Source organism: Enhydra lutris, unplaced genomic scaffold, assembly GCF_002288905.1.
Source record: "Enhydra lutris kenyoni isolate GAN:26980312 unplaced genomic scaffold, ASM228890v2 scaffoldscaffold84, whole genome shotgun sequence".
Taxonomy (NCBI): domain Eukaryota; kingdom Metazoa; phylum Chordata; class Mammalia; order Carnivora; family Mustelidae; genus Enhydra; species Enhydra lutris.
The window spans coordinates 703,583-728,027 of record NW_019154168.1 but is presented as its reverse complement, the minus strand read 5'-3'; the positions used below and the strand labels follow the sequence as shown (position 1 = coordinate 728,027).

At 39.1% G+C, this 24,445-nt stretch overlaps 1 protein-coding gene across 1 annotated transcript in view; it reads right to left on the bottom strand.

Moving 5' to 3' along the window:
• Positions 1–721: 721 nt before the first annotated feature.
• LOC111161333 (solute carrier family 2 member 13) overlaps positions 722–24,445 on the bottom strand; it is a 387,603-nt gene continuing 363,879 nt past the window's right edge. Inside the window, exons 8-10 of the mRNA XM_022524931.1 lie at positions 8,040–8,161; positions 7,771–7,923; positions 722–2,113 (exon numbers count right to left, since the gene is read on the bottom strand). Coding sequence (XP_022380639.1) covers positions 1,887–2,113; positions 7,771–7,923; positions 8,040–8,161 — 502 coding nt within the window. The 3' untranslated portion in view covers positions 722–1,886. The remainder of the gene's footprint in view (positions 2,114–7,770; positions 7,924–8,039; positions 8,162–24,445) is intronic.

Genomic DNA, 24,445 nt, shown 5'->3' with positions numbered 1-24,445 from the left:
ACATCTCCTTTTCTGGGGGAAAAGATTAATATTAATATCCTCTTAGAAATCAACTGTCAAAGCACCTAATTCAGGGGAAAACAACTCTCTAAAATTTTTTTAATATATGAAATGATCAAAGGGAGAAAACTTATTTTTTTTGGCTGAAGGATCTTTAGGCCAGTAAAATGACAGTTCAAGCGCTTACCATACTCCTGGTGGCTATGAGAACAAACGTCCTTGGCTACATTTTCAGTTTTGATAATAGTGCTAGGAATAAGCCAGACTTCAAGCGAAGAACAGAACATCTTGGAGACTGGCAGAAACACACTGAATTTAGAGATAGCCATCTTTTCACTCCAAAGAGTACCTTATTAGAAGTTTAGAGCCATATTAAAGTCCATCAGACTTAGACTTACATATTCCTATCTGGCCACAGACAATTCATTCATATTTTCACTGGAACTAGCAAGTAATTTTGTATATTCTGAATAGCTCTCAAGAGCAAAAATTAGAGTTTGTTGATGAATGAGCATAAAAACCAACAAACATTTTGAGAAGACATTGGAGCAATGTATACTATATTAGAACCATTAAACTGTTCCAATAGAAAATCCCAATTTTTAGACAAGAAGGAAAAAAGTCCAAGCAAGTATGAGAAAAAGGAAACACCCACAGACAAATCTATATATATATATTTTTGATAAACTGTCAGGGAAAATGAGAAAAGGGCGTGCAAAATAAAAATGAGTTTATGTTCTTAAAAAAAAAAGACTAGTACTTTTAAGTAATGTCACAGTTCCCTTAAGAGTTAATAAAAAACTAAGGAAAAAATAAGTCCCACTATTTAATTAAACAAAACATCAGTAACCGCTGGATTATCTGTCACTGATTTTCTTTCTTTCTTTTTTGCTTCAGGAATTACTCAATTAAAAGAAGGGGGAAAATAGGCTGCTGGCAGCTATTTATATTGACACAAATGAAGGCACAAATAGTAGGACTCCAGAGGCGATGAGTGAAGGCATGGTAAGCATCAGGAGATTTTGGCATGAACAGAAACCCTGAAACACAGTCAAAGATCTGGTGCTATTTTGTGTTTATAGTTGCATACCTAAGTGACTAAAATCAGGGATCCAGAAAAATGTTTTCTTTCTTACTTTCTAGCAATAAAATATACTTATCAAAACTTGCTAGCTTATCTGTGCAAATGTATACTTATCACCAATGCAAAAAATATGTATGAAAATAAACCCTAAAAGACCTGCTTTTCATAGTGTTCAAAGGGTCCTGTGCAGAGTCAGTTTCTGAACTCTCAAGATCTGATTTGGAGAGAGAGACCAAAATGTGGAATCCACAGGAGATAAGGACAATTGTGCCTCTGTATGAGGTACTTTTGAATTTGTTGAAAGCTTAAACAGAATCTTTCTAATAGCTGATCACGGATAAGCTACTTGTCCCTAGGAAAATTTAGGGCCAACAGGCCATGTTTTGACAGAAAACACCCTCGGATCTTATCCCAGAATCTTTCTTCATAAGTATATCATACAATTAAGCTAGATTAGCACTGATTCTACTGCCACTAATAATTATATATGGTTTTAGGAAAAAAGGATACCACTGAAGTCACTGGATACAATATTCATTTTAGACTACCTCAGGAAGGAATTACATACATTTGTTCAGTAATTATTAGTTTAAAATCTCTAAATATTGTTTTACATTTCTGCTTGTGAAAAAAAAATGTCATCATGGTTGTATCTTCCTCCTAATCAAATATTCTAGATTATGAGGTCATTCAAAACTAGACTGTGGAAAGAACCAGATTAAAAGCAGGGCACTGAGGTCACCAATTGCTGCTTTTGTCCCCCAGGTTTGTTTAAATACCTAAATAAATCAGCATCTGAAAATTATTCCACATCAGAAGCATCGTTGTCAGAAAGATGATAGTTACTTCCCTTCACCCGAATATATTCAATATATCTCCCTTCATCAGAATCTGAAGCGCCACATGTACATAACCTGTTGTCAAAGAGTGATTCAATTTCTTCTAATTTTTTCCCTTTGGTCTCAGGAAGACAGCCATAGACGAAAATGAGTCCCACACCAGCAAATCCAGCATAAAGGAAGAAGGCTCCTGCAACGGAAAATAATACGTATTTGTAGGTACTGTCTATGTTGGAAAGAGTACTTGATTTTGACTTTTCTTTCTGGTCAGTTGTGCCTAACTGGTCTGACATGGATCAAGAAATAACTACCAGCCTGCTTTACTGTTACTGTTCGAGCTCTAGGAACATAATACAATGTATTATTAGTCATGTAATGTCTAACTAACTCAAGAGGAATGATAAACTGGGTTCAGATATAACTTTTGCTTTGAATCTCTCCTTACTTCCCTGGCTAGAGATCATTGTTCTCTCCTATGTATTTTTAAAGCACTTTGCTGAGGCCCCCATCATTGTTATTAAAAAGTATTATAATTGTCTGCATGAATTTGTGTCTGTCTTGTCTGCTAGACTGCAGGCACTTTGAGGGAGATGTGTTCTTCTGCTTCAGTGTCAAAACTGATCTCCTCGAGGGCTGAGTCTGTATGGCTTGTTTGTGTTTGGGTCCCCAGTGCCTAGAATGGTGCCTGACACACTGGAGGGTCTAGAAATAAATGTGCTCTTGTTCACTGCCAGATGGAATACACTGGGTAAATAGATCAGAAATGAAGGACTAAACTAGAAAATATAAAGACATATTTCAAAAATTAAGCTTTAAGCAAAACAGATCAGTTAAAGAACTGAATAATATTTCTCAGTTCTGTTGAATCATTACAGAATGGGAAAGACATTTTATTTTAAGATTTTATTTATTTATTTGACAGAGAGGAGGAAGCAGGCTCCCTGCTGAGCAGAGAGCCCGATGTGGGCTCGATCCCAGGACCCTGGGACCATGACCTGAGCCGAAGGCAGAGGCTTTAACCCACTGAGCCACCCTGGCACCCCTGGGAAAGACATTATTAAGGCTACTTTTTTTTTTTTAATTTGACAGACAGCACTACTAGGCAGAGAGGCAGGCAGAGGTGGGGGTGGGAAGCAGGCTCCCCGCCAAAGCAGAGCGCCCAATGTGGGACTCGATCCCAGGAACCGGGGATCATGACCTGAGCCGAAGGCAGCAGATTAACCCACTGAGCCACCCAGGCGCCCAAGGCTATTTTTTTTAAGAGAGAACAGGCACACGTGTGGGTGGGGAGGGGCAGGCAGTGAGGGAGAGAATCTCAGACAGACACCCTGCTGAGTGTGGAGCCCAACTCGAGGCTCGATTCTATGACCTGAGCTGAAACCAAGAATTGGACACTCAACCGAGTATCCAGGTGCCCCAAGACTACTTTCTTTTTTTTTTTAAAGATTTTATTTATTTGACAGAGATCACAAGTGGGCAGAGAGAGAGAGAGAGAGAGAGAGGAGGAAGCAGGCTCCCCGCAGAGCAGAGAGCCCGATGTGGGACTCGATCCGAGGACCTCGAGACCATGACCCGAGCCGAAGGCAGAGGCTTAACCACTGAGCCACCCAGGTGCCCCCCAAGACTACTTTCTTAAAGACAATGCCTATAAGCACCATTTCAGGAAAAGGAAACTATGGAGGAAAAATGCTGTTGAACTGACCACCTGAAAGAATCTGCTCTGGAATGAGGAGGAGTTATGAGAAAAGCGAAAAAGAGGTAAATTACGAGATTTTGAAAAAACATGAAAGGGTTGACTAAATTATGAAAGTTTGTTAGATTAAATCATCAGAAGCTATACAACTCTTAAGGTGCTATAAATCACATTCTCGGTTAAAAACTTCATTTACAGGGGCGCCTGGGTGGCTCAGTGGGTTAAGCCTCTGCCTTCGGCTCAGGTCATGGTCTCAGGGTCCTGGGATCAAGCCCCACATCGGGCTCTCTGCTCAGCAGGGTGCCTGCTTCCCTTCCTCTCTCTCTCTGCCTGCCTCTCTGCCTACTTGTGATCTCTGTCTGTCAAATAACTAAATAAAATTAAAAAAAAAAAAAAACTCCATTTACACATATAGGGGTCCTTTATTTCATTTGTTTTGGTTCATGTTAAACAGACATGTCTTATACTAGGTAAATAATCAGAAGATAGTACTAGGTCACCTGGGATGCATGACTGAATTACAGTGAGAGGAAGGCTCTGTAGAGAGTGTGGATTGGAAAGTCACAAAGTGACACAGGCAGAGTCCTAGGATAGTTTCTTAAATTCTCTTGACCTTGGTTTCCTCATCTAATGGAGAAAATAACTGCTGCCCTCCCCAACTGCAAAGAACAGAAATAATTAATGTATGATGTTACATGCCTATTAGAATTCCAAAAAAGGGGATAGCATTATCAAACTCCACTAAATGACTAGGGAAGAAGGGTTACTATTAGAATAGAATGATATTAGTAGGACTTAAAAACTGGGAAAGTTTTCATGAAAAAGGTGATACTGACAAGCTAGATCTTGGATAATGTGGGGATTTAGGGGAAAAAATGAAAGGAGATACAGTCCTGTGTTTGATTACAGAGAAGTGAAACTTGTGGGAAGAGAAATGGAATCTTTAGCAGGGAGGGACAAAGAAAGGATGGTAATCATGATGATAACACAGGAAAAATAAGTGCAGATGGTAAAATATTTTAGACTAAATCAGGCTGCTAAACTCCAAAATCTCTAACAGAGAAAACTAGGTTTGGCTTTATAAACTATAATATTGAGGAAACACTTACCATGTTTCACAATTTAGGAACAGACATTAAGAAAAATAACAAATCTTTCAGTGCTCAACCCTATAGTTAAAAACAATTAGATGGATTAGGAATATTCTTAAAAGGCCATAACGGCTTCATGCTTGTGACCCAGATTCCCAAGCCAAACAACATCAAGGAAATGCTATTAAAATACAAGACCCTTGGGGCGTCCGGGTGGCTCAGTAGGTTAAAGCCTCTGCCTTCAGCTCGGGTCGTGATCCCAAGGTCCTGGAATCGAGCCCCGCATCGGGCTCTCTGCTCAGCAGGGAGCCTGCTTCCTCCTCTCTCTCTGCCTACTTGTGATCTCTGTCTGTCAAAGAAATAAAATCTTAAAAGAAATAAAATCTTAAAAAAAAATACAAGACCCCTTTATAGAATCTGAAGAAAGTAAAGCGGGCAAATACCAAAACTTCCTAAGTGTGCTCCACTGGTGAGACCTATGGGTAAGCCCCAGGGGCAGGGCCAACCGAGGGTGGGGGGTTGCGACCCGCTCCAAGTAATGGCCAAGTCAATTATGTAAACTTACTTAGTATTTCTTTTGGAATGAAAATGAAAAAAAAAAATGGTCTGTAATGAGTCTGTCAGGATTGTTAAGTGCACATATTCCTTAGCTTTGTTCTGAAGGAAATAAATCTTATTAGAGTCCTATAATAAGTTTTGGATTTAAGCAAATGTTTAATTGAATTATACATAATGAGGAATCAAGATCATGTGTGACTGAATTTCAATATTTCAGTATAGGAACTTTGATAACAATCCTTTCCAAGGGATCTCTTTGGTAGATTTAGTATTTGGTATTCACAGTGCTATACATAAAATGGTATACTGGTGACAGTTTTTAGTAATAAACACTAGTGCATGGGGTCCAAGGCAGACAGACTATCTAAGCAGTACAGTTTAGAAAGGAAACAAAATCTGAAGTTTTATGAAGAAAGGAGGAAATAAAAGACCTGCATATTTCAAGAGAAATACTTCATTATGGTACGTGTTTGGTAAATGAGGAATAGAAACATGCACCTTACATAAACCAATAGTAGATTAAATGTAGATTAAAATTCAGATCCAAAAACAGGGAAAAAACTTCATCTGAACTTAAATGTTGTTCCGCTACTAGCAAGCAGTAGACCTAATGGACCAGTGTGCCAACATAATTGAAGCTTGGCTTAATGCAAAGCAAAAATCTGCTTCTAACTGGATATAGTTCTTTATTATATATATAAACATATTATATTAAATGAAAGTGCAGTTGACACTAGTTTCCAGTGTGCAACATATTGATTCCACAACTCTATCTTATGCTGTGCTCACAAGTATAGCTACCATCTGTCACCACACTGTCACACAGTGCTATTACTGTACCACTGACCATATGCCCTATGCTGTACTTTCCATCTATGGGACTTTTTCATTCCATTACTGGAAGCCTGTACCTCCTACCAGTCATTTTGCCCATCCCCTCCAGCCCCTACCCCTCTGGCAAACACCAGTTTGTTCTAACTGGATATTTCTGAAAGAAGCCTGGCTATGAGCTATTTAAATTTTATTTCTGTTGCTTCATGTTGTTTGGGCAGCATAAATTTGAGAGAAAGGCACTCTGATAACAAATGCCTTGCCTTGTAGACTTTTGGTCTATGACTTAATATGTTAACCTGTAGTTAGGTCTTTAAATATTTAAGAATTCTCCAAAACAAAAAAAATTAAGCATTCTCAAGAACTAGCAAATATGGGTAAATATTTATTGTGTAAATATTTATGGTCTCAGAAAGATAGGTTTCTGAATTTATGTAAAAAGCTCTAATTGCCAGTGGGTTAAAAATGAATATATGAAATGCATATCCAGTTTCAAATGCCAGTGTATTTCCTTTTTTAATGTTTCTAAATTTCTTAAATGTTCACTGGGGGAAACAAGAGTTTTATAAAGATAATAAAAATAAGTACCAATACGGATGTTGAGAATGAGAAGGAACAGATTCGTATAATGTTTCTTCATATTAAAATTCTTCCGCATTTTTATTCATTTGATAGACCCCTGTGAATGCCCAGTGAACAGCAATGCCCAGGAAGTCACTGGGACTATTATAATGGTGAACAAGGCGTAAGTCCTGGCCTGAGCTGCAAACATTTATGGTCCAACTGTGAGGGGTGTGTGTGGGTTCTTGCAAAAAGGAATTTAAGTGCCTGGAGCATGGGATGAGGTGGGGTGAGTGATGGGTAAGGGATCAGAGAATGGGTATAAGCAAGAGACAGTCCCTATACATACAGAGACTTATGGGGACATTAGAATAAAAACCTCACGTTTCATCTTTTAGAATCCAATTACAAACTGTAAACTCATACATATAATGAAGAAATTCTGTTGCTAAAGAGAAAGTCTTTTCATTTTAATAAAAATGGACTTGAAGTAGCTTCCTGGAGTTTTTTCCTGTCTCAGCCACTTCCTAATACTGTTTTGAGGTATGGTCCACACATTTGCACATAAACACCTCTGTTAGGTTTATGCTTCAGGCAGTGCTAAGTGCTGCTCTTAGTGGATGCTGAAATTAACATGCCATGACCTGAACAGCATGGATGATACAGTGGAAGGCATAAATCACAGCACGACCTTTGGGGGAGCTACTTGGACATGACTCCATCTCCGTCACGAAACATCTTCAAGCATTAGCCCTTAGATTCCCTGCCTGCCTCCTTTCTACCATGCTCTGTTGTTTAGGTTTCTTCATTAAACTAAAAGCACTGCTATGAAGATTTCCAACTGGGGAGAGAGCTGGGAGATGTTTGGGTTGGAAGGTGGGTTAAGTCTCTAAAGCACTGAGGGACAAGAAGGAGTGCTGCTTAGGAAAGGAGAATTCCTTTTATCTTTTCCACGTACTTTTTCAAGGCCTTTGGGGAAGGAAAGAACCACATAGAGATTACTTATAATAGCAAAAATATAACCATCTACACTTTCAAACACAAATGATAGCATGTATAAAAAGAGGAGGAAAAATAAAAATGAAACTATAGATGAGAAAAATATTCTCTTACCATAATATGTAAGATACTCTGCTGTGTGTAAAAATGTCAGTGAAACCAGAACGTTGAAAATCCAATTTATTCCAGATGAACATGCATTTCCTGTACTTCTTGCCCAAAGGGGATATATTTCAGAATTCACAGTCCAAGGCATTGGTCCCATTCCTGAGAAAAATATGAAACTAAAAATTTCAGTAAAGTAGTCTAAAATCTGAAAAAGAGTAGTTTGTCCCCTCTAAAAAGAGACACTTTAATTAATACAACACAAAGCCTTTGTTTACCAGGTGCGAAGAAAACAAGATATAAAATAAGGCCCAGAAGTGCAGTCCAGGAGTATGGTGTAGGGCAGAAATTGTAAGCCCAAAATACATCTTCTGTTTTAAATTTGGTTTCATTCTCACACCTGAAAAATATAGCAATAAAAATAATGTTTTAGGTTATAGTTACAGAAATTCAATGTGTATATCTTGGATATATCTGAAAGTTCCTTAATATCATTAAGGAAAAGGGTCCAAGATGTTTTTCTTGAAAAAAAATTAAGATTTAAATATACAGTATTAGCTATAAACCTCACATAGAACACTTTCGATCTGAATATAACTCAAGAGAAAAATACACTGTGTGTACAACTCACAGCAAAAAACAAAAAATCCAATTTAAAAAAATGGTCAGTGGTGTGCACCTGATTGAGCATCTGATTCTTGGTTTTGATTCTGGTCATGATCCTCAGCTTCGGCTCAGCTCTCAGGGTCCTGAGACTGAGCCATGCGAGTCAGGCTCCGCGCTCAATGGAGATTCTCTCCCCCTCTCCCTCCTCCCTCCCCACTCACTCTCTAAAAATAATCTTTTAAAAAATGGTCAGAGGATCTAAGTGGACATTTTCCTAAAGGAGACATATAGATGACAGGTACAGGAAAAAGTGTTCAACATCATTAATCATCAGGGGAATACAAATCAAAACCAAAATAATGAAATATCACCTCCCACCTGTTAGAATGGCTACCATCAAAAAGATGAATAACAAGTGTTGGTGGGGATGTGGAGAATGAGGAACCCTTGTGCACAAACTGTTGAGAATGTGTATTGGTACAGTCACTACGGAAAACAGGATGGAGGTTCCTCAAAAAATTAAAAACAAAACTACCATATGATTCGGCAAAACAACTTCTGGGTATTTATCTGAAGAAAATGAAAGCACTAACTCGAAAGATATATCCACCTGCATGTTCACTGCAGCATTATTTACAATAGGATATGAAAGCAACCTGAGTGTCCACTGATGGATGAATGGATAAAGAAAATGTGTGTGTACGTATACACAAACACACACATACACACCATTAGCCTTAAGGAATTTTTGCTGTCGTAATAATATGGATGGACCTTGAGGGCATTATGCTACCTGAATTAATACCATATGATCTTGTATATGCAATCTAAACAAAAATACTGAGCCATGTCATAGATACAGAGAACAGATTTGTGGTTGCTGGGGCACGGAGTTTGGAGAATTGAAATGGGTCAAAAGGTACAAACTTCCAGTTAAAAAATGTCATGGAAGGTAATGAACTGCATGGCAACTACAGTTAATAATACTGCACTGCATGTCTGAAAATTGCTAAGAGAGTACGTCTTAAAGGGTCTCATGACAAGAAACATTTGTAAATAATTTATGATGATGGACGTTTAATGCCAAATCATGTGGTCTACCTGAAACTAAATACGATGTTACAGGTTAATTATATACCTCGATAAAAAAACACATTCTGTGTTATACCCACTTTGTATAAGTCAGGCATGATTTCCAGTTAGTCCTTGAAAGCTATAGTAAACATTTTAAGACTACCTGAGAGTCTGTCTGTTGTGGTAGAAAGAACCCAGAATTTGCAATGAGGACAAGATTCAAATTCCCAAACCAGATTTTTTTTTTTCATCATCTGTAAAATGGGGATAATGCCTTACAGGTAATTTTAAGGATTAGAAGGGTCACTTGTAAAGAGGTGACTGTGTAGATGTGAGAAAGGAAAAATGCTCATATCTGATCCCAGCTAACACTTTCCCTTCCTGCCGCATGCCCTTGATTCCATTTCAGTCACTCTCTGGTGACTCTGCCTCCTAGTTCCTTTGTGAAGCAAAGTCTCCTCTGGTCTTAGATTGACTTTCAAGTTGAACTTCCAATTCTTTACCCTAATTGAAAAATTGCCCATGAAGACACAACAAGCCTCAAAAACATTCTTGCCCTCGTTGTCATTTTTAGACTAGTGTTCTGCCTTTGATGACCTCTATGTTTGAACCTTAACATCTAAGCCCTGTCCTTGCTGGTCTGTTTATGACCTCCATCATAATAACCCACCTTGTCTTCCTGAGTTGGATGCCCGGTCAGTCATATCCTCCATCCACCCCTCACATCCTCTGCCACAGTTTATTTTTACTTCTGGCCCATATAATACTTTGGCCTCATCATTCTTTATTTAGCCTCTGAAACTGCAAGAGGGCACTTTATAGTTTGCTTGATTTGGAATTATTTTACTTCAAGGTCTCGGCATCCCTTTTCTGATAAAAAGCATTTTATTTCCTTATTTTTGATAACTTCCTCCATGCCCAAATCATAATCTTCAGATTTTGAACTCCCATCAGTATTCACCTAACCTCATCATTCAGTGTAGACCATGCCAATACACTTCACTGGCCTAGAATCCATTTTTCCTTCCTTCAGGCTTATCTGCCATCCACACGATGTCAGTTTCTAACACTGTGCAGTACCATCTAACTGCCTTCAATTATCACTGGGCTAAACTTTGGTCAACTGTTGCATCAGTTAATTAAAATATTTGTTGTTATCTCCAGTACTGAGGTCTTTCCCCTTTTCTCACTACTGTGAACTTGGGTGGTACTATAGGAAGAAAATGGAGGATGTTCAATTTGAACATCCTCAATTTTACTCTCTTGAACCTCTTGTTTTCCTGCATTTTCTTTCAGGGCTCTTCTCCTCCACCTCCATTAGTAACATGTCTCGCCTTTTCTAAGGACCTGCACCTCCTCCTTGTTCTGTCTCTGCTGGGGTCACTTTCCATCAGTAGTCTATCTCTTTCTGCCATTTTCATTTTTCCTTCCGACATGAGCCTTCACCTTCTATTTTATGACACACAAGATTGCTGCTACCTAATTATTCAACCCCTCTCATATGACATTAGTTCATCTGCAATTATGGAGAAATTTATACTGGTGAACTCTTCATCCTTACGCCCCACTCTTTCCTTCCTAGCCCAGTTCCCCCATCTACCCATGGGCCAGCTGACTCTCACACAGTCAGGCTGTTTTCCTGGATCTACTTACCCAAGAGTTAGACCTCCTAACCTTGATTCTGAGGTTCTTTGATTACTTTCTGGTGGCTGATAGTGCTCACAACCCTTTTTTCTTCTTTCCCCTTTGCATTTTCCAGTTATATCTCCATCTTTTCTGATACATATGTCTTAACTGCTTTTTAAAGTGTCTCTTCCTTCCCTCAACCTCTAAATACAGGTGTGTTCTAAGGTTCTGTTATGAAGTCTGTCCTTTGTCTCTTAAACAGCCCATCTAATTTTAATTAATTTTTTAAAAGGCAGACTGCCACATGCAGTGCTTCATTGGATGTGTCTGGAGTTCTGGAATCTTGATGACCCTACATTCTCCTACAAATTGAACTCAAAAGCTCTTTTGGAGGTTCTAACAGGTGTGCAGCTTCTCCTATACCCTTGATGGAAGAACAGTATTTGGGAAGGTCATCCTTTTTGAGTGTACAGCACAGGAGGGATGCACATGGAAGGGGGAAGGAGGGGACACCTGTCTAGTAGCCAGATCAGCCAAATCAATGCTGGTGATCAGTGGGGTGACATATCACTGCTAGATTACCTCTGCACCCATCTCATCTAATTTTAAAGATGATAATCTCCACATGGATGCTCCCTGATAGTTAACTCTAGCACTGACTTTTTTCTCATGCTCCATTGATGGAATTTAGGTATCTGCTGAATATCCGCTATTATTAGAGGCTGTTGGAACATTAACTGTGTCATGCATACTGAGTGCTTAGCACAGTGCTTGGCACGTAGTGTATGCATAGTATTAGTGTAATAGTGCCTCTCGTGACATTTCTTTTTTGATAATACCACCATTCCCTGAGTTGAAATGCATTAAACACTTGCAGTTTATCTTCAATATTTTCTTACCCATCTTTCTTTAAATCCCCTATACTTTGAAGACCAGTTAAAGAACAGTGGCTAGGACTATGAGCTCTGGGACTGACATCCTATGTTCAAATCTAGGTTGGGACACCCAGATTTGAAGCTGGGATATTTGTAACTTAGGTACTTAACTTTTCAAAGCCTGTGTCCTCATCTGTGAAATAAGGATTTTCCTGGCACGTACCTCAAACAGCTATTTAGAGGATTACATGAGATGATATATGCAAAAAAACTTAACATAAGGTGGGTAAGAATTCATAATTATATTGCCTAGATATAGTTTCTTGAATCTGATTATTCTTTTTTTTGTGTGTTAATACCACCCTAATTCAGACTCCGTTGATCTCATCAACTGCATTTGTCTCTAGCAGATTCTAGAGCAGTCTCTCCATGGTCCACTTCCTAATATGCATACTCTTCTCTAGTCCTCTCTCCTTGAGTGTGGGAGTGACCCATGACTTGTTTCTAACAGAATGTGGCAGAAGTGACAGGACATACGTGATTATGTAAGATGACAGTGCTGCTCTGCTGAAGTCTCTCACACTCTTGCTGGCTTTGAAACAGCTGTCACGTTGTGGGATGACAATGTTGGGATGCTCATGGAAGGAATGGAGGGATGTCTTTAGGAGCTGTAGATAACCTTTGATTGACAGCAAGAAACTGAAATCCTTGGTACAAAAGTTACTGAACTCTGCTAACAAAATCTTCCTTAGTTGAGCCTCAGATAAAACCATGGCCCAAGTCAATGCTCTGTACTCTTGTTGAGACCCTAGGTAGGGGGACCTAGCTAAGCTGTGCTTGGAATTCTGGCCCACAGAAACCGGGGTATAATTAATCTGTGCAATATAATTAATCTGTGCAATATTATTATAGCACCAATAGAAAATGAATATAGTCTCCTACTGATTAGCCCTGCATTTAGCATTCCTTTCTTCAAACCACTGCCCCACCAAGTTGAGCTCTTGAAAACATTGCTCTGGCCACCTTATTGCTCAAAAACCTTTAACTCCCTTATCCCAACTGCCCATATAATGGGGCCTGCAAAATTTGGCTGGAGCCTACCTTATCTTATACTCCTATATACAATCCTTTTCTCTGACTAAATTATACTACTAATTTTTTGAGCCAGCTTTCCAGACCTGTATGTATGTACGTATGTTCTACTCATGACATTTCGTCTGACTGAAAGCAAACTCTCACTCCTGATCTCCACTGTCACAATCAAGCTCAGCCTTAAAGGTGAGCGCAGGTGTCGCCCACTCACCTGCAATACTCTCTCCTCTCAATGGATTTTCATTTTCCTCACCCGCATCATTGTCACATAAGTGCTCTGTACTGTCCTATCTGTATATCCTCCCCTTTTTACTGTCCTGGACTCCTATCTGAGGCAGCACAGCACGAAAGTTAAGGTCTAGAGCTGGGCCGCATGGTTTTGTATCTCGGTTCTATTACTTATCAGCTGTGTAACTTTGGGCAAATTAGTCAACCTCTTTGTACCCTGGTTTTCTAATCTATAAAAGTCCCTAATAAACTTGTTACAAAGATTATATACAATTATAATTGTATGGCACAAAGAAAGTGATTTAAGTGTTTGCCAAAAGAACAGCAAGTTTTGTGTTCCCCACCAGTGTTTTCTTAGATCTCCACCTCTAGTTCATACTAGTATTCTCTATGGGCATAAATGAAGCCGTTGCACTGAACTGTGAGTAAAAAACAGCATTAGAAATGCCCTGATCAATAATCTTCCATCTTCATTTCCCACCAATCAAAGAGTCTTTTGAGTTAGGAAGATCCTAAAATGAGAAAATAAGAAAGGGGACAGAGAGGAGTGAAAAAGGCAGGCAGGTTCCTTGAGAGGGAAATATTTACAAATACTCAAATCACTAAAATCTGCTGAAAAATTCTATTCACCATTTTCATTATTACCAAAGTCACTTGCAGGATCTCTTTTGCTGGAACAGTGGAAAGCAGCATATTTTAGGGTGAGCTCTGTGCTTGGTGTGATGTAGCTTTTCACTGTTTGGCTAGGCATGTCTGTGTGCGTAAAAGGGCGAGCAACTCCTCGTCATCCTCATGCTGAGTTTAGGAAAGTGCTGCAGGCTCTGACTTGGCAAGTTACACACTCAGCGATACACGGATGGCGGATGGCTAATGACTAAGACTGTGACATCACCTGACCTTTAGAATATAAACACTAGAAATCCCAACTAAAAGATAAAAATGTATATTCCAAATGTTACTGCAAAATACCCTCATGTTTTCCTGGCTAAGTGACTGCGAAGGGTGGGGGAGGGGAGGAAGAACATCACGCTCTAGAGAAAGAACAAAAAACTTGGGACATCAGTGTGTGGGTTAGGATAGAAAAAGCCACGCTCTTTGACGGGACACGGCATACTCTAGAGCAAAACCAGAAAGCGCGTGAAGATCACAGGAGCTGTGCAGAGAGGCTGTTGCAGCGGACAAAGCAGTGGAATTGTGCAAGCCGGCCAAACAGTCTCCCTTCACCAGAGACCGAGGGCTACTCCAGAGAGCGCGCGGACGAACACCTGCCACGTAGACCATAAATGATCGGTTCGCTGTTCCAGTCACAGAACCCACAGTGCTGCCTCTAATAACGCTTCTGGAAATTAACAGCTCTCTTTGAAGGCAGAACAGTTCTCCCTTGCCTACTCGACACCCACTCTAAAACCATTTCAGATGTAGAGCTATTTCTGTCGTGTGTGTGCGTGTGTGTGTTACCTCTCTCCCCATCAGCTATCCAGAGAAATAACCAACAGAACTAAGTGCCTCGACTGCTCTTGCCCCAGTTAACCATAAGCACTTGGTTCTGTGCTTCCTACACAGCACATGCTTTTTGTATTGCTCCTTTATTCATAAGCATAACTGGGGGATGCGAGAAAATACAACCTGTATTTAACATGCAAAACTTCAAATTTTATTTAGCCAGTCCTAATCATTGAGAAACCAAGAGAACTCTGCCTCCATCCCAGAGTTTACAAAAAGATGTAGGGTTTTGGAGAAGGTAAGGGAAAGCTTACTACAGTTTGCCTGCCACATGTGCCAGTCTTCTACTGAGTTTCCTGCACCCGCTTTACTTGCCAATTCATTACTGGGAAGTGGGAGTGAAGCATGATTTCATCTCTAGTTCCTGACATAGGTCTGCGATTTCTTTGAAGAACATCATTAATCTATCACCTCAAAGCAAAACGGACACCCCTAAAAGTGAACTTTAGTAGTTCTTTATCTAGAGGAATTCATGATCCGATCACACAGTGATAGTCTGAGCATGGTGATAGAGAGGTACCTAAGGATAGAGTATCTCCCCAGGGAAGGACACCCCCACTCTTATCTGAAGAGAAATAAACAGAATGCCAGTCACTCAGAGGGCCAGGAGGATGTAAACTAACAAGCAACCCAAGCCATGAGAAATTTCAACTTTTGAACACTCCCATCAAAGCAACAGGAAAAGTTACTGTTAGAAATTTGACTCCTTCTCACTTTAATTTCTTTTCACTAGCATAGTTACTACATGATAATCTAACATGAAATAAACTTGGGTCAAGGGTGGCAACGTAGTAATTAAATTCTTTAAAAAAAAAAAAGATTTAGAGAGCGTGGGAGAGAGTGAGCAAGCAAGCAGGGGGAGGGGCAGAGGGAAAGAACCTCAAGCAGATTCTACACTGAGTGTGAAGCCCAACCCGGGGCTCGACCTCATGACCCTGAGATAATAACCTGAGCCAAAACCAAGAGTTGGACGCTCAACATACTGAACCACCCAAGCACCCCAGTATAGCATTTAAATTCTAACATATGCACAGCTGAATCATTTTAGGAACGTACGGCTCCCTAGCTTGCGGCTAGCAGACCAGGTTGAAGATCTTGGCCTAAGATGATTTTCTATTGTCTAGTCTTTTATTTTTCCTGGATTATTTTGTTGCTGTTGTTTCATAATTTTCCTACAGAGGACTGTGACGTAAAGGCAAGTTGAAAAAAATCATTGATTATCTTTTATTATTATTTTTCTGGTAAAAAGAAAATCTTTAGAATTACTGAGACAAATCACAAACATGGGTAAATCTTACATTAGATATCTGGAGCCAAAAGCCACTTTTTAAATGAATTGATTTATATATAAATCATGGTATCTAAACCGACCAGGATGTTGGCTAGCTTATAGATCCTGAATATGGGAAATAGAATATGAGTGGGCTACCAGATGAAAATAATACTTAAATATTAATTAATTATTAATTATTAAATATTTAAAGCCATACATATATAATGATACTGGTATAGTCTCTAATTCTGCTTAAGAATTTAAATTGGTATAAATTCCTTTTGGAATGAAATCTGGCAATTTGGACATAAGAATATTTATATCCAAATATTCATGACCTAACATCTCATTTCTAAAATTTATTCTTAGTAAATTATCTGAATGGAAACATTATATGCTGAAAGACATTTCAGTATCCTTTTATTTATCACAAGTTAACACAGATGAAAATCAGAAACAAAAACAATACAGATATCTGCAGTGGAGTTAAGTGAATTAAGGTACAACAACCATAGGAAATAAACAGCCATTAAAATAATTACTAAAAGTAAGTTGGGCTAAATTACAAAGATTTGAAGTTTAAGTCTTAGATCTAACTTAGGTTACTTTCATTTTGGTTTCAAACAAACAGTACAATGAATGTCTGTATAGTCAGTGGAAGTGGATGTGGCTCCCTGTTGCCTCTCTGGCTCCTCCCAGACCTGTCCCCTGAAGTTCTGAGATCAATGTAAAGAATCTGCCAGAAGAGCCCTGAACTCTGCCTTGGGGAGGGTCCACGTTAGCATTCAAAGTTCAAACCCATTTCTAAGAAAAATTTCTTATTTTATTATTTCATAAGAAAACACTTCATCATTCTTTTTCCTACTGCATCATCACACCAATAGCAAGCCTGGCCACAGTCCACTGGAAACATGGAAAATACCATGAACTTGACAGTGCAGGGAACATCAATTACAAAATATTATCTATGACATCAGGTTATAGGAGAATAAATGGAAATATGCAAAATTGGGGGAAGAAGGAAATCTATTATGATTGTTTCACTTTTGAATTTATAGTTGTGATAACATCACTTCGACAAGATGGGAGCAACTCAAAGACAACTAAGTTGGGTCTCTTTTTCCATTGTTTTGTTTCAACTCTAGGTTTTTTCCTATAGTAAAGGCAAACATTAGAGTGAAACTTATTAGCCACTCTCCTGCTTTCACTGGCCCTGAAAGGAAGGGAAATCTTGCCTTTGAATTATAACACTTCTCCATTACGCTGTTCCTTCATATTGCCCCAAAGGCCTCAAAACTCCAGGGCCGTCACTATACCACCTCTCTTCTCAGGAGTCTGACTGTGCCTGCCTCTGTTCACTGCTGGGGAGTACCCCCCACACAAGAAGTTACGCTCTGCCCCATGAATGGCTTGCCTGCCTCTCTCTGTTTGACAGCAACAGCCTTGGCATACAGTAGAGCTTTATACCAGAGAATGACTTGACAAATGGTTTATATTCCATCTCTATGGAAGTCAGAATATGACCCATTTGAACAGTAGAGAGCAATACAGAAGTGGGACTCAGAGAAGAGGGTAAACAGAGGCCATTAGAAGGGTCATACAGTTGATAGTGATGGGGGAGTGCAAAAGGGAGAGGCGAAGGGCAGACCGCAACCAGTCTGCTGCACGGTATTCCAGATCTTCTAATTTTGTTTCCTTACTTTTCTCTATAAAACTTCCACTAACCAGGAAGTCTGGTGTCTCTGTTCCTCTCAACATGAAAAGTCCCAACAGAAGAATGTTCTAAGATAGAGTACTGATCCTGATTCTGAATCTATAAAAATTCCACAGGTCCTCAAATGAATGGATCACAATGGTCATACAGCTCCACCCTTCCAACAAGATTTTTTCAAATATTGAAAATATGGTATAAAATATTAAGATAACTTTTTCCCCATATAGTCACTGTGGGAGATGCTACCCTTATTCCACTATGCCATACTCTGTTGCTCATATATTTCCTGGAATTCCTTTGGAATCATATTTAGAATCTGCTACTTTGTCACTCAAGAAAACCAACATTTTTTTTTCTTTCTTTCATTTTCTACTTTGGGCTCTCTTCCTTTCTTTTTTTTCTTGCCATTATGAACCAATCATATAAGGAAACTTGAAGTACCAGGTGAAAAGGAGAGACTGAACCAAATGGGATGGAGGTGGGGAAACATCAAAGTAATAGTAACAAGTTCAGCATCGTAAGTTCTTCTTGGTTGTCGCGGGCTCCAGAGCCCTGAGAAACGTGGGATGCTCTTCCATGCGGCGGTGCTGCAGGCACACCGCTCCCATCAGTGGTACTTAAGTTGAAAGCCACTTGTAAGCTCTTAAATGATGTCTAATACCTGACACAATGTATATACTTATTTGTTAAATGAGTAAATAAATGAAACACTTAATTCAATAGAGTCAATTTTGCTGATTGCTACTGATTTCCTAAGTTAGTATCAATTAAGAACCATTTAATAATTAAAAACATTTTTTCAAAGATAATACTTTAGTAAATGAAATTAATAATACAGTTTATCCTGAGGCAAGGCTAGGATTGGCTCTTGTGTGATGATGTTATGATAAGGATCTCATGATGGTGAATTAGACCGTCCCTCTCAAGTTCAAATTGAAGTTAGAGACCCGAGGTTTTCCCACCCCTCAGACTTTGCTCTCCTCCCTGTCTTCTTTTACTCTCCTGCATTTCTTGGGGACCCTTCTCCAGTAAGGACACAGTACCTCTCTCTCTTTCCCCTTCCTGCTCTCGGGCTTCATAGGCCAGTATAGTTAGTACATTTTACATATAAACAATGTTCCATGTTTTTTAAGCAAAACATAAAAATAATTTTATTAATTTTAAGCTGATCTTTGGTCATCTGATAACAATCTCTCCACAATACTGTATTAGAGAAGGCATATATTTGCCCCTTGAAATTTTTAAATTTTAAGAATTTATCTCATCTGAATTTAAAAAGTTACTGCCTGTGGTGAGATCAGACAGACATACTTCCTTACATAAGCATCATGAAATCTGTGTCATCCCAAGCTGTGAGAACTTCACAACAGTGCTCTTGGTTTATTTTCTTTCCACTGCGAGAGTTCCCGCACAGTATCCCCGCATGCGTTTTTATTTGCAGGTGCATGGGAATGAATTCAGCTGATTTATCATGGTTGGTTATCCAACCATGCAAACAATGGTATAATTTGTTTCTTGGATTCTTTTCAATCCATTCTACAGCTGCCTTCCATCAAGTGTGAGTTCTATGGCTTCTTTCTGAAAGCCATGCTCCCAGCAGAAATGTCCTTGAGTAGCAGTAAATCTTCACTCGAGGAAGTTGACTAATATTTGTATGGAGTTTTACCGTACACAAAACACCCTAATCTACATTAACTCATTTAATCCCCATAATAATCCAAAGCAATAGCATCGATGGTTTCATTTTGGGTATGTGACAAAATGCAGTGACTTTCCCAAGATTACACGGAAGGGGTAGCATTTGAAACCCAGTCTTCTCTGTTTCTTTCTCCTTCAATATAATCATCCTACCAGTTCATGTATATATGAAAACCTCTTTTTTGAGGTGCCTTATTTTTTTATGGAACATAAGTGGAAAAAGAAGAGATGAAAACTCTGCTTGAAATCTCCCCTAAGTCAGTGTCCTTCCTTAATGTCAGTTGTGAAGTCACTCAATCTTTACTCAAAATGAGTAGAATAAAGTGCTTCCCAAAGACCATGAGGAATTACAATGAGTAGCACCTTGGCAAATTTGAGCCTCTTTGTTTTGTACCTTCTCTTCTGACTTGGTATCCATTTTGCCCCAAAGCACAAAACAGTAATCAGAACAGAAAGGATGCTGACATGAGCTAGGAGTTGAAATACCATAAAATAATTTCAATAACCAGATAACCCATTTGAGGGCAGTGATGTCAACACCACAAACGTATTACAAGGAGAACAACCATTCCAATACAACAAGATGGCAGTGTCAAGTAGTCTTTAAATAATACATGCTCTAAAACCCAGAACTACATAATGACTTTCTCTGATAGAGTCGTCAGTAAGGAAGTAAAAAAAAAAAAAATTCCCGGGGCACCTGGGTGGCTCAGTGGGTTAAAGCCTCTGCCTTCGGCTCAGGTCATGATCCCAGGGTCCTGGGATTGAGCCCCACATCGGGCTCTCTGCTAGGCAGGGAGCCTGCTTCCCTTCTTCTCTCTCTGCTTACTTGTGATCTCTCTCTCTCTCTCTGTCAAATAAATAAATAAAATTTAAAAAAAATTCCCCAGAAAGTTGCTTAGAGGATGAAAATGTGCACTGAATATCTCAGAGATGACTTACAAAAGAAACTGTGCCATCAGTTATTGACATAAGAATTTTCTAAATAATGAGGAGATAGAGTCATTATTATAAAACCATAAACTGTAAGGTAGTTTCACATTATTTTATCTCAAATTACTGCTAAAATGAAAATGTAATCATTTCATAAATAAAGCTTTTAATGGCAACTGCCTTTTTTCCTCACTTTCTGATTTGTATAGAGACTTCTGAAACACTTTACTGATTACCAGGAATGAAACAAACCTATAAAATGGAAATGTGTCTCGATCATTCTATATCAAAGCTGGGTTTTCTGTCATTTGGGTGAAGGAATAGCTTAACAGATCCTTTACTGGCTACCCTACCCTCCTTATACTGTGTTCCTGGTGCTGGAGCAAAGCAAATTGTGTGGCACCCACCTTCAGGCTCCTCACCCTAAAACCAGCCCTGGCTCCATACCAGGAGGGTCCCTGCAAGGTCTGCCCCCTGCTCCTGCCTTACCCAGCCCATCCTCTGCCCCACCTACCATCACCCTGGCTCCCCCAGGCCAGCACAGTGACAAGCCACAGTTGGTGCTCAGTAAACTTTTGTCATATGCATCAATTATTTTCACCATTTGACACTGTAACAAGAAAATACTGCCCTGTGATTCTGAAGTTCCTTCATTTCCAAAGCAATTTTATGTAAGGGGAGAATGAATTAGCATAACGTATTCTTTCTTCTTCAGATGACCTTTTGTGATTTTGTTAGTTTATAGCAGGTATTTAAAGTTACATGATTTTGGGGCACCTGGGTGGCTCAGTGGGTTAAGCCTCTGCCTTTGGCTCAGGTCATGATCTCAGGGTCCTGGGATCTAGCCCCGCATCGGGCTCTCTGCTCAGCAGGGAGCCTGCTTCTCCCTCTCTCTCTGCCTACTGCTCTGCCTACTTGTGATCTCTGTTTCTCAAATAAATAAATAAAATCTTAAAAAAAAAAGTTATATGATTTTTAACTCCCAAGTAATCATTCCTTTAACTAAATTATTATCTCAACAAATAAATGCTTGTTGTATTCTAGGCATGAGACTAAGCATCAGAATAGATGAATTTAAATATTCATTCATTCCATCACTTAACAGTAACTTACTACAAACTCAGTGTCAATTAAATTATTAGATGGACAGCCAAAAAGAAATTAGCAGGTGAGAAGTTTTCATATTTCCTAATACACACACAAACACCCACACCCACAGAAGAGATTAGTGGACATCTGTGGTATTTTCCTTCACACAGAAAGAAAAGGAATGGTAGCAATGGACAACATGGGTGGGTAGGCGTCTGTTAGACCCTGACATATCCTGAGGGAGGGAACTTAGCACATCTGCCTGTGGTTTAGGTGTCCAGGAGATCAGCTCTAAAACCTAGTAATGATTATTCTGAGCTCGTGAGTGAACAACGGGCAATCTCAGATTATGGGTGTCTCAATATATGGGCTCTATCTTGGATCCTAGATGAACTTGTACTCTGTGGAGTAAAGATAACCATGGTCCTGGAACTACGCCTCAAATAAGGTCAAGGTCTTAGGAAATGAAATCTTAAGGGAAAAGCACATACTCTAAAGAAGGCCTGCTATGCTTTTATTATAAAGTACATTGACAAAACCTTGTGTTCACCTTGGGTGTAAGTTTTCCCAGAGGGTCTCTGAAGTTGGTAATATGCCTCGAAGTTCTACCCATTAAAGGAAAGGGGGTCCTGAGGCATGTGAAATGCACATTGGAGGCAGATATTGGCATATACAGAGAAAACACAAAATTCAGAGGTGACCACTCCTTGGGGACAGTTAGATCAGTCTGGCTGCCCTAATCACAACAGAGAAAACCCAGAGTCATGAAATTTTAGGAGCCGGGAAAACTTCAGGCAGAGTATTAAATCTGGACTCGACCTTGGTGAGTGATAATTCTTTGCACTGTCTTTACCCTATGTGCAGTGAGGGGATAGCTCCAAAGGTTAAACACGTTATCTAAATCCTCTCTCTCTGGTAATATGTACAAAGAGTATTTTCCCTGGAAGAAAGTGCTGATCAAATTTGAGATTTCAGTAAATGGACTACTTTGAGCTTTTATGGGTCCCACTTGCCTTTGTCCTTGGCATGGTGCCTGTAACAGCTAGAACATTTTTATATGAATCAAATCATAGCCACAAGTAAATTTTCTGTAAATGTTTTCTTTTTTAAAAAAGATAAGATTGTAATGTAGTGAAACAGTGATGTTAAGGTGAGCCTCTGATTCGGATATCAGGAGCTACTCAATCTGGTTAAAAGTTTCAGAAGAAAAGGAGTTGGACGGCATAAAGGGCCAGGTTTGTATAGAGGTTAACAGCACACGGTTTGCAGGAGAATAGACCTAGGTTTGAATTCTGGTAAACCACTAGCTTCTACCAAGGACTGTAAGTAAGTGATTTAAGCTAACTGAGGTTTAGCATCTCCATTTAAAAATGCTTAGCATGACCCTATGACCCTGCAATTCCACTACTGGGTATTCCCACCAAAGATACAGATGTAGTGAAAAGAAGGGCCATCTGTACCCCAATGTTCACAGCAGCAGTGTCCACAATCGGCAAACTGTGGAAAGAGCTGAGATGCCCTTCAACAGACAAATGGATAAAGAAGATATGGTACATATATACAATGGAATATTACTCAGCCAACAGAAAGGATGAATATCCAACTTTTGTCATGGACAGGACTGGAGGAGATGATGCTGAGTGAAATAAGTCAAGCAGAGAAAGTCAATTATCATATGGTTTCACTTACTTGTGGAGTATAAAGAATAACATGGAGGACATTAGGAGAAGGAAAGGAAAGGTGAATTGGGGTAAATCGGAGGGGGAGATGAAAGATGAGAGACTGGATTCTGAGAAACAAACTGAGGGTTATGGAGAGGAGGGAGTTGGGGAGATGGGTGAGCTTGGTGGTGGGTATTAAGAAGGGCACGTATTGCATGGAGCACTTGGTGTGGTGCATAAACAATGAATCTTGGAACATGAAAAAAATAAAATTAAGATGTTAAAAAATGCTTAGCATGTAATAAAGCTATTATGAAAACAACAGCAACTGTTGTTGCTCTTAGTAAAACACATGTATTCTGCAGGCATGGGTACTAGAGGCAGGAATTTTTTTTTTTTTAATAAAGTTCAATACATTATAATGTTCCCTTGTGGATATGATCTGTTTCCTAAAGAAGAAGGAAATATCATCTGGATTCCTAGGCTATTTTTTTTTCTTTCCCAGCTCATTTATTTATCCCAGTCACAGTCTTTTTGTTAATCTCTTTATAGCATTTTGATATACTACTATACTTTGGTATACTTCCTTCCTCTTTAGTCTTTACTGAAACAAATTTTTTCTTCACTCAGTCATGAGTAAGTTTGTTTTTATATAGTAATGCATAGGCACTATCTTTTGGAACATTATAAATTTTAGGATGAAAATGAATAAACAGCAAGCGTAAGAGACAAGAGAAGGTGGTCTGTGAATAAATGAATAAATAGTGATGCAAGGTGAATGGAAATAGTTGGGAGACTTAGCTTAGATTTCCTTACTGTCTAAAAATCAAATAGGGCAAATACACCAAGTTTGTGGATGATAAACTGCTGTTTGTTAGCCATGAATCCATCAAGAGGAAGGGAATGAGCACTTACGAAAGGCACATTACAAATTTTACTGGTACTAAGATAACACATAGGATACTCCAAATTTTGTCATAGAAATCTGGAACAAGTATGAGAATCTATCTAAAGAACAACTACATAATAATAAAAATAATATTCGATTATACATATTTGTTGGAGTACCTATACAAAAATATTCTACTCCTAGGAGACTGATGTACATTCAAAAGACGGATTATGACTTTCTATATGTGCAAAAGAATTAGGAACCATCTGAAACTTTCCTAAAAATACTCCAACTTGCCTGTTTAATAAAGGGACATTTCACTAAAGTGAAGTCAAGGGGTTCAAAGGGGGAGCCAGACCATTCAGCATCAATTATCGGCCTCCACAGGAAAACATGCACATCAAACCCACAACAAATCAA